At 38.2% G+C, this 15,554-nt stretch overlaps 1 protein-coding gene across 2 annotated transcripts in view; it reads right to left on the bottom strand.

Annotated features, from left to right (window-relative positions):
- Positions 1 to 473: 473 nt before the first annotated feature.
- gnas (GNAS complex locus) overlaps positions 474 to 15,554 on the bottom strand; it is a 40,454-nt gene continuing 25,373 nt past the window's right edge. For both annotated transcript variants that reach the window (XM_059559788.1, XM_059559789.1), the window contains exons 6-12: positions 6,825 to 6,879; positions 6,613 to 6,686; positions 6,356 to 6,414; positions 5,937 to 6,057; positions 5,281 to 5,411; positions 5,097 to 5,164; positions 474 to 3,654 (exon numbers count right to left, since the gene is read on the bottom strand). In XM_059559788.1, coding sequence (XP_059415771.1) covers positions 3,508 to 3,654; positions 5,097 to 5,164; positions 5,281 to 5,411; positions 5,937 to 6,057; positions 6,356 to 6,414; positions 6,613 to 6,686; positions 6,825 to 6,879 — 655 coding nt within the window. In that variant the 3' untranslated portion in view covers positions 474 to 3,507. The remainder of the gene's footprint in view (positions 3,655 to 5,096; positions 5,165 to 5,280; positions 5,412 to 5,936; positions 6,058 to 6,355; positions 6,415 to 6,612; positions 6,687 to 6,824; positions 6,880 to 15,554) is intronic.

The following is a 15,554-nucleotide window of genomic DNA, read 5'->3' as shown; positions in this document are numbered from 1 at the left end:
AGTAGTGTCTTTTAACATTGAGTATTACCAAATATATAAAACAAGCAGAATCTGGAAATTCAGCGTTTGATGATGCAAACCATCGGCCACATGCAAAATGATGAATTCAAATCAGGTTAATTTAGTCCATTTTAAACACTACAGTTAACACCGCCTCAGTCCAGTGACTATTTTTAAAGTGAACCTCTTTCATAGGAGCCTACTATGGGAATGCACACTAATCTAGGCTTCTTGTTTACTTTTAAAGGTGATAATGTTGCAAATTTGCTTGAAAAATTTAGAGAAGTTTGTAATGATTATCCTGCCTGCAAAACATACGAGCGTACTTTAAGGACAACCAGATGATTTCCAAAATCATATTAGGATATGCAGTGCATAGTGTCACTGAAGTTTAAGCAGCAACTGATAAGTTATTTTGCTTTTTTAGAAACATGTAGTAAATATTACATTAGACCTTTAAGAATCACCATCACTGTAAGAGGAACTAAATTATACTTTATAGTTTGATTTGGGCCAAAAAACAGAGTTAGCCTTGTGAAAAGTGTGTGCGCATGTGTGTGTCACTCAGACAGTGTTACACTCTTCTTTTACTGCTGTAATTTGAATCTTTGTACAAAATGTACAGTAAGTGTGAGAGACATGGAAAAAAAAGCAACATATACACTGAAAACACTTCTTAAAGAGACAGAGTCAGGCAAGGGGGCGTTTGGTACTCAAATCACACTCACTTATTGCTGCAGCGAGTCTGAACTAGAAAATAAAGTAAAAAAGTAAACATACTAAAATATCATAGCTTAACATCTCCCCCCACCCCATTCCATGCCCATAACCAAAAACAAAAATAATATATATACATTTATATGTGTGTGTGTGTGTGTGTGTATTGATATCTATATATCTATATCGATAGATAGATAGATAGATAAACACCTGTACCACATTTTGCAGAAAACACAACCGAATCAGACCGGTTAGACGTTAGAGTTTTTGATTCAAATTATGCCATTAAAAAAAAAAAAAAAAAGTATAAAATGACAAATAAAACAAAAATAAATACTTTGTTTGTGTAACAAAGTGGACCATTAGAGCACCAAAAGCTGGCCCCTGCTTTCATGTGATTGGGAAGCAGGACAGGAAGTGTGGTACAGAGAGGGTTACGATTGGTCATTGTCCAGTGATGGGCGGCCTCTTTTTGTTAGTATGTCAGTTTGTAGAGCAGCTTTTTTTCTTTTTTCCTTTCTTTTTTTTAATATAAAGAAATAAACATGATTACCATGGGAGGAGGATATGAACCCAATATCTGACTGTGCAGCTATCAAAACAATTTGTACACTTAATACATCGACAGATTTGCTGTCTTTTTTTCACTTTTTTTTTTAGCAAAGGAATTTGGTTTTTTATGAAGAGACAAGCAATGTTTTTGCATTTGGATTATTTTCTCCTTCAACAGAGTTAAAGCAAAAAAGAAAAAAGAAAACAAAAAAGCCCCACACCCTGCCTCTAAAAAGGTTGACTTGTCGAGGACCAAAAAAGGCAAAGAAAACCTGTAAAAAGCAAACAAATATATATAAATAATATATTTACACATAAATATATATATTTATATATACTGTATATAATGTTTCTTGCTTTGTACTACACAGCATCAGGCGTTTCGTCTTGATCCTAAAACAAACCAGAGGCAGGTTAAACGAGTGAAAATAAAAAGGTGGGAGGGGGACGTGACAGACAGCAGCTCCCCCCAAACTCCACTGATAAGCAGTGCTAGTAAATGTTGCACTGGGTCGCCGACCTGACACCGGCATGGCAAGCTTTAATTCTTAAGTTGTATGGGGAAGCCGGTTCAAGAACAGCACAGGAAGGGGTGAGGAGGGCAACTTTCACCCAGAGTCTGATGAGCAAACAGGCAATTGGGGAGGGAGTCGGTAGGGTCCGAGTTCAAGGGAATCGACAGAGGCAGAGCAGAGCCAAACAGCGCAATAAAACATATCTTACTTACATCTTAGCTCATTTTACACGTACAGTCGTGATCAAGGCACAGGGAGCTTCTACAAGTTACTTTTTTCTTCAATAAAGTTGTACAAAATAATACATTTTACAGTCTGTACAAGAATAACGATCCAGCAGAGAAATCAAAAGACAGACCAAAAGCCAGGCTAAAAGGGGGGGGGGGGGTTGTTGGGGCGACTAGGCCATCCGTTAGACGTCCTTCTCATGTCTCGCGTCATTACTCAGTCTTACCCTCGGTCTGATGGAGTCCCCACATGTCAGTGGACAAGATTTTTGCAGCAGGGAAGAGACAGACAGAGAGAAAGATAAGGGGAGGAGAAAGAACGAGAATGGGAGAGTAATGGCACTCGGAAAACAGATGGAGAGAGCAAATGAGAAAACAGGTGGTTTAAAATGGTGCACCGACACACAAACTGGAGAAACTAACAAACAGAAAAAGGTTGTATTATTATAGGAATAATACATCTCCTATATATATATATATATGGATTTTTTTTGCACTGCATTTAGTTCACCGTTCTGCATGAATCTAGCATTGCATGCGCTCGCCTTTCCTGCGATGCATCTTGAGAAGCGAGTCATGTGATGGGTCTTGTGTTCAAGTCATTCTCTGCTCCACACGTAACACAACCCGGGGCAGTAAATGCTCCAAACCCTCTGTTTTTTTTTGGGGGGGGAAAGACATTTTGCTCTACATTCTGTGTTTTTTGTTTCGTTTTTTAACAGACGGTCCATCATTTTGCTCTCCTTCGGGAGGGGGGTGGGGTAGGTGGGGGGTTGGGGGGGATCAGTCCACCTTTGGGGGGTGGGATGTGGCTTTGCGAAAAGGGGAAATGGGAAAAGGTGAGGGATCGTGCCAGGCTCGCACAGACACTAAATGTTCAACAGGACCAAAAAGGTAAAGGATAAGAATAGCGTGTGTATGTGCGTGCGCATCAATATTAGTAACATGTGTTTAGGCATATGATCAGGAAAAAGACAAGTTTGACCTGTAACATACATAAGACTGCGTGTCAGGAGTTTAGCTGGACGCATTATGTGTCTGAAATGGCTTCCTTGTCCTGAGCAGTCCTGGACAGTTTTATTTCTTCCCTCTTTTCTCCCCCCTCCTTCTCCCTCTCACATGTTTAGTTTTCCTCTCTCTCTTTTTATTAACATCGGTAGTCCTTGGCTGTGTTAACAAGTCTTTTTGCCAGATATCACAGCCACGTTTTCATCAGTAACACAGTGCGTCCCCTTGCCCCAGCCCCTAGTCACTCAGGATGGAGAAAGGCCATGTGTGTGTGTCCGTATGTATATATATAAATATATATGAATATATATACATACACGTATGTGTATATATACATATAATATGCATGTGTGTGCGTGTTAAGTGTAAAAGGTGGGGGCTCTTAAGTTTGAAGGTTTCTGGTTTGATATTGGGGCGTGATGTAGGGCAGGGGGGCCTAAAGAAAGTTCAGGAGGTGAGTTTGCATCCCGTCATCCCTGCTGCAATCACAAGAGTTCGTACTGTCGTAGGTGCATGCGCTGGATGATGTCTCTGCAGTCGTTAAACACTCTGCGGATGTTTTCCGTGTCCACGGCGCAGGTGAAGTGGGGGTAACAGTAGTGCCGTCCATCTCCACTCGCTGTACTGATCCTCTAAATAGACAAAACAACAAAAAACAGAAGGTAATTTTATTAGAACCGGCAACATGTCACCTTTATTTATATAGCGCTTTTAACAATACAGATTTAACAAAACATGACATGATTTAAACTGCAATGCAAGTGACTCTCACAATTTAAATCAAAAACATCCAAACATCCCTTCATAGGGAGTTTATATATACACTACTGGTTAGGATCAGTAAGACTGCAAACAAGCCTCTTATGCTCACCAAGGCTGCATTTATTTGACCAAATATACAGTAAAAACAATGATGTGTTGCTGCTAATATTTTTGTGGAAATACATTTTTTACGATTCTTTAATACACAAAGGCAGTTATAGGAAATCTTTTGTAACATTATAAATGTATTCAGTAAGGGTGCTCCGATCAGGATTTTTAAGGCTGATCACCGATCACAGAAAGCATTATCTGCCTATACAAACACAGATACCAATCTTTTTAAAGCCTTCTTTTTATCATGTAAAATGATTTATAGTGATGATCCAAATTAAGATTTTTAGACATTTATTCAGGGCCATTTGCTTTTTTTGAGAGAGAAAGAGAGAGCGCGTGGTGATTCATTCATGCTGTTTGTGAAATTATGTCTCACAGAAACTTGAAACGAATTTCTTTATCAGTTATTTAATCGTTTAATTTTATCAATTTATTTGGGAGAAGTTGGTTAGTGGTTAGAGAGTTTGACTCTTGAGCTTGAGATCAGTTTTATGAGATCGGCCTTTTTAGAGACTACGAAGATTGTGATCGGTAGCTGATAGTGCTGTGTATTGCCAAGAATCTGGCGATGCAATACGCATCGCAATACAGGGGTTGCGATACTATATATTGCGATAATGTAACCAAGGCAATATATGGGCTGCAGCAAGCAGCGGAACCGAGGTGGCACCTGCACCACAGTCCCACACCGAAATGAAGGAAAACTTCAGCTTTGTACACCGAAACAGGAACTGGGACAATTCTTTCATCCCCCATTACTAGCAGTGAACTACATTAACGCTAACATAAGAGGCGTGCCCTAATGCTAGTATTTCCTGTTACTCAGGATTTGTTCAGAGATGAAGACTGCCAGCTAGCGGTCGGGATATAAACTCAAAATGAAATAACTGCCATAAATCTATTGTTTTTGATAATCGATACAGTATCGCCAAACAAAATATCACGATCCTCACGTGTATCGATATTTTCTTACACCCATAGTTGCTGATCAATCAGAGCACCCATAGTATTTACGGTCACTCTTAAACACTTAATGCATCCTTGATGAATAAAAGTATTAATTAAAAAAATTCTGACTCCAAAACCAAAATCGTAGTGTATTTTCAAATAATAATAATAAAAAAACAATGCCATAGTTTAGGACACAGGGTGATGGGTTGCCATGATGATTTTGGTGCCATAGAAGAACCAGACTCACCAAGAACTCATCTCGAATGAAATATTTTGCTCTTGTAACTCGCGGATCTTCCCCTTGCTCTGGTGTTGCTGTTAGAAAGAAAGTATCTTGTTAGTAACACTGATGGCGTGATATCCAATGTCACTACTATATCATTTGTATTCAATTCTATGAGGACTTAAAATCATTATTCTTTTTTACTGACCATCATCTGGTGTAGTGTAGCGTGCAAACTCAGCGAAGTAATCCTCAATTTTTGATTTTCCCGCCAAAACCTTCTCAGCCAGCAAGTCCTGCTTGTTTAAGAACAGAATGACAGAAATAGTTCGAAGCCACCTGGAAAGCGAGGAGAGAAAAAAAAATTAAGATCACCATAAAACTAGACTTTCACATTCTCTGAAGAAAATGTGAGTGGCACAGTAGTATGCTCCCATTAAGCCCTCATCTTTTACGTGTACCGTATTTTCCGGACTATAAGTCGCACTTTTTTTCATAGTTTGGCTGGTCCTGCGACTTATAGTCAGGTGCGACTTATTTATCAAAATTAATTTGACATGAACCAAGAGAAATGAACTAAGAGACATGAACCAAGAGAAAACATTACCGTCTACAGTCGCGAGAGGGCGCTCTATGCTGCTCTGTGCTCCTGTAGTCTACACTGAGCAGCATAGAGCGCCCTCTCGCGGCTGTAGACTGTAATGTTTTCTCTTGGTTCTAAATAAATGCGACTTATAGTCCAGTGCGACTTATATATGTTTTTTTCCTCATCATGATGTATTTTTGGACTGATGCGACTTATACTCAGGTGGGACTTATAGTCCGAAAAATACGGTAAGTGTGTTTTAGGCGTCCAAAGGGTACCTGTTATTCCAGATGTTCTTGAACAGGTTTAGTGCCTCCTGGAGTCTGTTGGTCTGATTGTCCTCTCTGAGCACCATGTTATAACTGCTGCTGGCTACCACAAATATGATGGCAGTCACATCTGTAACAAGAGAGAAAGGGTTTTAGAGTACACTTTAAACAAGCAATGCAAACAATCCATCATAACACTATTCCTTAAATTACAAGAAATTAAATAAACCAACATATTGGCCAGACTAATAACCTTATAAATATTTTTTGTGCATTTTGAATTTAACATTATTCAATTGCATGTACAATTAAACTGTATTTTACATTATTATAAAATTATAACTTCCCTTTGATAGCATTCAAAAGCAATTATTAACTGTCATTATTAACAATATTATTAATAATATTAATAAAAGCACAACATTTACCATTAAAACACTGGATCCATTTCCTGCGTTCGTCTCTCTGTCCGCCAACATCAAACATACTGCAGAAAAAAGAAAAGAAAAAGAAGAAACTCATCAGTTAGGCAGCAACAGACAGTTTGACATGGTCTTGTTCAAATCAAGCACTTATTATGACTATTAATTTATGAAAATGATTGAGTCTTGTTATGAAAATACATGCAAACGTATGAACTGTGAATCTGTGAAAAGTTTCATGAAGGCCTCTCGGTCAAACTCACTGAAAATTAACTTTGTCCACTTGGAATCTGGTCTCAAAGATCCCAGAAGTCAGAACTCTGCATCTGAGCAAGTCCTGAGAGACAGAGGCAACAATAAAAGACACCTTTAAATCAGACACAATAAGAGAATGATGCCTCTTAAATAACAGGGCTCCCAGAGATATACACTTCAGTATCAATGTCTGAATCCCTTCATGTGGATATGTACACACCTGATCAGTGGGAGTATAGTCACTCTGTTTCACAGTGTCAATCCTGTCCAGGAAACTTGGAAAAAAAAAGAAGAAAAAAGAAAGAGAAATAACATTAACAACTGTCCAGTATGTCACAACACTTCTTTTTAATTAATAGGGTAAGACTTATTTAAGAGATGCAATTAAACACCCGAGTAATGTGATGACAGAGAGCTGGATTTATTCCAAGACAAGGAATATTAAAGAATGTTATGCATAACCCAAAGTTTAGTCATTGCTGGACAATCACCTTACATCTCTAAAGCATACCTAAAAAGGCATAACCACATGGCTACTTCATTTATAAACCACATTGTGCTATAATGTTAGCTTGGTCCAAAATTATTCACACAGTTAAGATTTGTCATACTGTCTATCCCTAGTAATCATTTGAAAAATTGTTGAAAAACCCATGTTCAAAAGTTAATTCAAATAAAATATTCCTGCATTTACAGATTTTACACAGCCCCAGTTAGCATCGGCAAAACTTTAACACACATTTTCAAATCACCACACGACACAAGTCAGCCATGGAGGTGAAAAAAAAAAGGCAGCTGACACAATCTGCAGCTTCGAAATCAGCCAGCAGGTGGCGCATGATTGTGTTGAGATCAAAGCAGGCAGGGTTCTGAGTCATAGTGATCAGAGAGCGCTCTGTCAGACACTGCTCTAGTCAATGGATCGGCTCTAGTGGGAGGAAACAGAGTGGAAGAGAGGGCAGAGAGAGAGAGGGAGGGAGGGAGGGAGGGAGGGAGAGGGATCAAGAAACGCTGTCTTAGACAAGCTGCTATTAGGTGAAAAACGGCTGCAAGATGGTGGGACGGCTTGACCTCGCCTACTGCTTCTTTAACTGAGATCTTAAAGACGCTCATCAGAAACAAACATATGCAGAAAGCATGACTAATAAAAATCGATGTGCCCAAAGAAACGCTTTTCATTCGGAACTGGCTGAATTTTTTATAGATCATCATAGGAATAACTATGTCCATGTTGACATTAAATAATCAGGAGACCATATAATATAACATAATATTCTTTCTATAATAACTTATTAGTTTGAATTTATTTTTTAAATGCTAAAATATTACGATTTACAAATGTGTATGTATATACAGTCGTGGCAAAAAGTTTTGAGAATTACATAAATATTAGTTTTCAAAAAGTTTGCTGCTAAACTGCTTTTAGATCTTTGTTTCAGTTGTTTCTGTGATGTACTGAAATATAATTACAAGCACTTCATACGTTTCAAAGGCTTTTATCGACAATTACATGACATTTATGCAAAGAGTCAGTATTTGCAGTGTTGGCGCTTCTTTTTCAGGACCTCTGCAATTCGACTGGGCATGCTCTCAATCAACTTCTGGGCCAAATCCTGACTGATAGCAAACCATTCTTTCATATTCACTTCTTGGAGTTTGTCAGAATTAGTGGGTTTTTGTTTGTCCACCCGCCTCTTGAGGATTGACCACAAGTTCTCAATGGGATTAAGATCTAGGGAGTTTCCAGGCCATGGACCCAAAATTTCAACATTCTGGTCCCCGAGCCACTTAGTTATCACTTTTGCCTTATGGCACGGTGCTCCATCGTGCTGGAAAATGCATTGTTCTTCACCAAACTGCTGTTGGATTGTTGGAAGAAGTTGCTGTTGGAGGGTGTTTTGGTACCATTCTTTATTCATGGCTGTGTTTTTGGGCAGAATTGTGAGTGAGCCCACTCCTTGAATGAGAAGCAACCCCACACATGAATGGTGTCAGGATGCTTTACTGTTGGCGTGACACAGGACTGATGGTAGCGCTCACCTTTTCTTCTCCGGACAAGCCTTTTTCCAGATGCCCCAAACAATCGGAAAGGGGCTTCATCGGAGAATATGACTTCGCCCCAGTCCTCAGCAGTCCATTCACTATACTTTCTGCAGAAGATCAATCTGTCCCTGATGTTTTTTTTGGAGAAAAGTGGCTTCTTTGCTGCCCTTCTTGACACCAGGCCATCTTCCAGAAGTCTTGGCCTCACTGTGCGTGCAGATGCGCTCACACCTGCCTGCTGCCATTCCTGAGCAAGCTCTGCACTGGTGGCACTCCGATCCCGCAGCTGAATCCTCTTTAGGAGACCATCCTGGCGCTTGCTGGACTTTCTTGGACGCCCTGAAGCCTTCTTTACAAGAATTGAACCTCTTTCCTTGAAGTTCTTGATGATCCTATAAATTGTTGATTTAGGTGCAATCTTAGTAGCCACAATATCCTTGCCTGTGAAGCCATTTTTATGCAACGGAATGATGGCGGCACGCGCTTCTTTGCAGGTCACCATGGTTAACAATGGAAGAACAATGATTTCAAGCATCACCCTCCTTTTAACATGTCAAGTCTGCCATTCTAACCCAATCAGCCTGACATAATGATCTCCAGCCTTGTGCTCGTCAACATTCTCACCTGAGTTAACAAGACGATTACTGAAATGATCTCAGCAGGTCCTTTAATGACAGCAATGAAATGCAGTGGAAAGGTTTTTTGGGATTAAGTTAATTTTCATGGCAAAGAAGGACTATGCAATTCATCTGATCACTCTTCATAACATTCTGGAGTATATGCAAATTGCTATTATAAAAACTTAAGCAGCAACTTTTCCTCTTTTTGAAATCATTGTTCTTCCATTGTTAACCATGGTGACCTGCAAAAAAGCGCGTGCAGCCATCATTGCGTTGCATAAAAATGGCTTCACAGGCAAGGATATTGTGGCTACTAAGATTGCACCTAAATCAACAATTTATAGGATCATCAAGAACTTCAAGGAAAGAGGTTCAATTCTTTTAAAGAAGGCTTCAGGGCATCCAAGAAAGTCCAGCAAGCGCCAGGATGGTCTCCTAAAGAGGATTCAGCTGCGGGATCGGAGTGCCACCAGTGCAGAGCTTGCTCAGGAATGGCAGCAGGCAGGTGTGAGCGCATCTGCACGCACAGTGAGGCCAAGACTTTTGGAAGATGGCCTGGTGTCAAGAAGGGCAGCAAAGAAGCCACTTCTCTCCAAAAAAACATCAGGGACAGATTGATCTTCTGCAGAAAGTATAGTGAATGGACTGCTGAGGACTGGGGCAAAGTCATATTCTCCGATGAAGCCCCTTTCCGATTGTTTGGGGCATCTGGAAAAAGGCTTGTCCGGAGAAGAAAAGGTGAGCGCTACCATCAGTCCTGTGTCATGCCAACAGTAAAGCATCCTGACACCATTCATGTGTGGGGTTGCTTCTCATCCAAGGGAGTGGGCTCACTCACAATTCTGCCCAAAAACACAGCCATGAATAAAGAATGGTACCAAAACACCCTCCAACAGCAACTTCTTCCAACAATCCAACAGCAGTTTGGTGAAGAACAATGCATTTTCCAGCACGATGGAGCACCGTGCCTAGGGCTGTGACGGTGGCTGATTTTTACCACCGCGATAGTCATGGACCAACAACCGCCGGTGGCGCGGTGTTTGAAAAAAATAAAAATAAATTATATATATATATATATATATATATATATATATATATATATATATATATATGTCAAAATTTGCTCGTTAACCAAGGCGATAATTTATTTCCAGTTTAACGTATTCAAATTATTTTACGTAGGGGCGGGGGATGGCCACCCACTCACAACTGCTGCTTCTGTCACTTTTTCTCATGACAAGAACTGAATTTATTCAGTCGCAGACTCGCAGAACAACTGAACAGGAAACGTTTCAGACTCCACTTCACTTTATTATCAGGTACAAGCCCGGACGGTCCTGTGCTCAAAGGTGGCGCGCGCTTCCTTTGTGCATATCCTTTCATATCAAACTGCAAAATAAACTGTGCAAGCAGTGTCGTGGTCAGTTTATTCATGGAATTACCAAAAAAGGTGATTAAAGCTGACTTACACTGTGCATGCATGTAATATATTTTATATATATTATATACAGGATATATTTATATGCACGTCTAGAAATCAGCCCAGCACTGTCTCACTCATCTAACACATCCTATTTAACTTGTCAGTTCTTGTTTATTTGAGCACTGTCAGTGAACGCCGCCTGCAAAACACTAAAATAAATATCAAAGAAATAATGCTTATTTAGGCTACAAGAAAGTAGCCTAAATAAGAAAGTTAAATAAACCCTGTCTAACAAACGCGAGCGACGCAGCACGACAAAATACTCATTATAATCAGTGATGCTACACTGGATGCAGCACAACACGACATGATAAATCCCCGTCCGGTCTGTGAGGTACTGACACGGAGTTCAAATGTCCTGTATAGACACTAGACAGACTAAACCTGTCGCAACGCGTCCGGTTTACTTTTCCGCCACCAAACAAGCTCAGTAGCTAACTCCTCATTTGCACGCGCTCTCTTTGAAATAGGAATCGTTGCCATATTTTGTTGTTACCATCTTTTATTTATCGCGGTCTCGTTTGTATTTGGCCAGTTTGGAGAAAGCCTCACCAAACCTGACCAGCCAGAGTTTGCGATCACGAGAACTTGTGCAAACGCTGATGGGTGACATGAATGCAGATGACTCCAGATCGGTGAGGTGGTATTTGCTTTCCCAACAAGATCCATCGCCCAACGCTAAATTAATTTGCTGAATGTATAAACTGTATTTTCCTGCGCTCAAATCTGCCAATCTAAACGCTGTGTTTGAGGTAATTTGTTAATTACCATAGAATTTGCAACTATTACAGTTATTACACTTATATACAAAACTTTGTATTATGTTTGTGACGTCACGTGCACTACCGCCGGTGGCAGTAGACAACCACGGTAGCAACCGACCACCGCAGTGACACGGTTGTCACGGCAACAGTCACAGCCCTAACCGTGCCATAAGGCAAAAGTGATAACTAAGTGGCTCGGGGACCAGAATTTGAAATTTTGGGTCCATGACCTGGAAACTCCCCAGATCTTAATCCCATTGAGAACTTGTGGTCAATCCTCAAGAGGCGGGTGGACAAACAGAAACCCACTAATTCTGACAAACTCCAAGAAGTGAATATGAAAGAATGGGTTGCTATCAGTCAGGATTTGGCCCAGAAGTTGATTGAGAGCATGCCCAGTCGAATTGCAGAGGTCCTGAAAAAGAAGGGCCAACACTGCAAATACTGACTCTTTGCATAAATGTCATGTAATTGTCGATAAAAGCCTTTGAAACGTATGAAGTGCTTGTAATTATATTTCAGTACATCACAGAAACAACTGAAACAAAGATCTAAAAGCAGTTTAGCAGCAAACCTTTTGAAAACTAATATTTATGTAATTCTCAAAACTTTTGGCCACGACTGTATGTATGTATGTATATGTATATATATATATATATATATATATATATATATATGTGAATAAAACTGCTCAAATATATATCATCAGAATACATCAAAATGCTTCTCATTCAGAACTAGGGATGGGATGGTATGAAAATTTAATATCACGATTATAGTGACTAAAATTATCACGATTATCAATATTATCACGGTTTTGTTGAAACGAGATGAAAGTGTTCAAAAATAGTTGATGCTCACACTGAAAACATTTCAGCAAGTTTTATATTTAATAATCAACAAACAACTAATAAAACAAGCAACTCTATGCACTTAATTTAAAGAAAGATTCAATTCTGTGGCATTTCCTTCCTTACAATGAAAAGTGTAGAAGCATAGAAAAGTCACTGACTTTCGCCATTCCTTCTCGAAAAAAAACAAAAAAAACATTGTGCGCTGCGCTTGCGTCAGACTGTTGCTGGCTGGACATGATTTAATAGTGAGTTATTAAAACCGCGATAATCAAACACGGTTTTAATGATAATTCATTTTTAAATGATATTACTAACCTTCAGCACATTTTATCACGGTTATCAATAAAACCGGTTATCGTCCCATCCCTATTCAGAACTGGCTCCACTTTTATAGAATATAGGCATATGATTTGTAATAATGTCAATGCTGATATTATACATCAGAAGACCATTTAAAACAATTTATTATTTGTACAATATGATCAGCTAGTTGAACACATTTTTTTTACAATTAAATTTTACATTTTAGCTTTATAATTGTAAAATATTACTATTCATAAAAGTATATATATATATAAAATCTTATATATAAAACTTCTACAATATAGAATAATATTTAACATGAGAATACACTGAAATATCTCATTCAGAACTAACACCATAAAACAATATTCAAATAGTTTTCCTCTAAATTAAATTATATATATATATATGTGTGTGTGTGTGTGTGTGTGTATATCATGTAAGTTATATGAATTGTATTAGAATAATATCAGAATATGATATCAAATAAGTACAATAATGTTTATAAAATTAATATTTTATCAAATGTTATTCAGAACAATTTACTTTTATGAACTAGTTATTTAAAAAGACCAATGAATCTCCAATCTTCATCTCCAAAAGTACTAAAAGAATCATTAAGGAACTGTACTGAAAATCATTAAAATTCTTCACAAACATCTGCAAAAGAGTTACACCTAAATCAAAGCATGAGGGAATCAGAGAGAAAGCGAGAGATATGTGCAGGCCTGACACGCATGTGCATCCCTCCTGTCCAACAGGAATGTGACATACAGGGTTGAAATGTGACAGCAAGGCTGTAGGTCCCACACACAGCAGCATGCACACACTGCACTAGTGTGTTCATGTGCATGCATACAACACGCACAGCAGGCCACACAAATGAACGTGTGGCACATCACATGGAAGAGGGGGCATGAACAGAAATAAAACCAAGCAAACAATGAAAGACAGACAGAATAAAATGCAGACAGACAGATGGGTGAGACTTGCACAGACAGTTGTGTTGTGGCTGTTGTCTAACACCACATCTCAATTATTGCCTTTCTTCCTATTAATAGAACCATTCCAACAATAGCCCAGTCTGCTGGACAGACATAATACAACTCATGCCCCTCTGGGTACAATAGTTGAGAACGCATACAGCCTCCACTGTCGTAATGCCAAGCAGAAGAGACAGCTATAGCTGTGACAGAGTATATTTAGACCTGCATTCCAAATCCAGCCTCAATACAAGTGGAATTCTAGAATTCAAACGGCCGCACGGCAGGAAGTTCATGAAATTCTAGTTGCGTGTCAATGTCTGCCAACAGTTGCAGAGGTTCTAGTTTGGAACAGTGTATAGCAGACTTTGAATAGCAGACTATGCGCTCGGAAGTTTGGGATAGATACTAAAAGTCTTAAAAAAAAAATACAAGATGGATATTAGTGCATATACATTTTATTTTGAGTTGTTCTAAGCATGCATTGCAGATATGATTAGGCACCAACTTCAATTTAAAAAACAAACAAAAAAACAAAGTAAAAACACTTCAAGCAGTAAATGGATGGTCTGGCCACACACACACACACACACAGTATCACATGAGTCATATGACTTGGCCTACACAGAATTTCTGTTCAGGTCCCTTTATTTATTATATAAAGTATGCAGCTCACTCACACTTAAAACAAATCACTAGTGCTGTGAAAATAATCAAATGCGATACATTGGCGATAATGAACGCAATGTTGCGTAGCTTGTCAGATAACTACGGCTCTGTGCAGTAAATGCCTCTCCATTTGAAAGCAGGGGATGGAGATTTACTTCTAATCACAGAACCAGCTTTACTGACCAGATGCACATGATAATCGCATTCGATTATTTGCACAGCCCTACAAATCATTGCAGTAAAATGTAAGTGAAGCAAGTAAAAGTGCAGCACAATAAAAAAATAAATAAAAAATACAACTTTTTATCCATCATCCGTCCCCATCAACTAACTTTACCTTCAAAATATAGCTCTGAAATATTGCCCATTAAGAATTAGTATAAAAAGCACAATTATTAAAATATCATAGATTTTAGATGGATCAAATTGCTTTATTATTACCTTCAATATTGGACCTTCCTAAACACCACCCAAAGTAACTGTATTCATCCTTTCTTGACTGCTAACAATATGGTAAGTGAAAATTAAAAAAAAAAAAAAAACTACTTATAAAAATTTTGAAATTATTAAGATGGTATTAATAATATTGCAGCAATGTATGGTTGGATATAACGGCTTAATTCCGATTACTACACATAATATTGCTTCTTACTAAATTGCAGTATTTACACTTTTCCAACTTGAAAGGCACAGTTCTCTGAAAATGTGGTTTTTGAATTACATATCCACTGATGTTGTTCATCAAACTCCCCAACACAAATTCAAAACCCTGTTTAAACGCCAAACATATCAGAAACATTTAACCATAAATGCTGCTCTCTTTAAACAAAGTTATACAAACTAAGTAAACCAAGTTACAAAAAAAACTAATAAAGTCTTTACTGATAATCAGCAATTAATTATTAGATTTAATTATGATCTGTTTTTTAAACAATCGTTTTAGCAAGTGTGTTAACGTTGAAGTGATTTGGAGTCAACAAATGCAATTTCAACAAATGTAATAACTATTTACAGTATGTTTTATATAAAAAGCTAAATTTCAAATTCAAACATTTCTTCAACTAAACCATGGAGTACTATTATTATTATTAATAATAATGAAAAACAAAAATATTTACATTTACAACAGACCACAACAGAGCATTTAACATTAAGTAGAAATAAATACGAATACTAAAAAAACGTTTTTTCTATAAAGCATAAAATATAAAAAATAAAGCAATTTCATTTT

The sequence above is a fragment of the Carassius carassius genome, chromosome 10 (assembly GCF_963082965.1).
Source record: "Carassius carassius chromosome 10, fCarCar2.1, whole genome shotgun sequence".
Lineage (NCBI taxonomy): Eukaryota > Metazoa > Chordata > Actinopteri > Cypriniformes > Cyprinidae > Carassius > Carassius carassius.
Note: the sequence above shows the minus strand (reverse complement) of the source record. Positions and strands in the feature narration are given on the sequence as shown.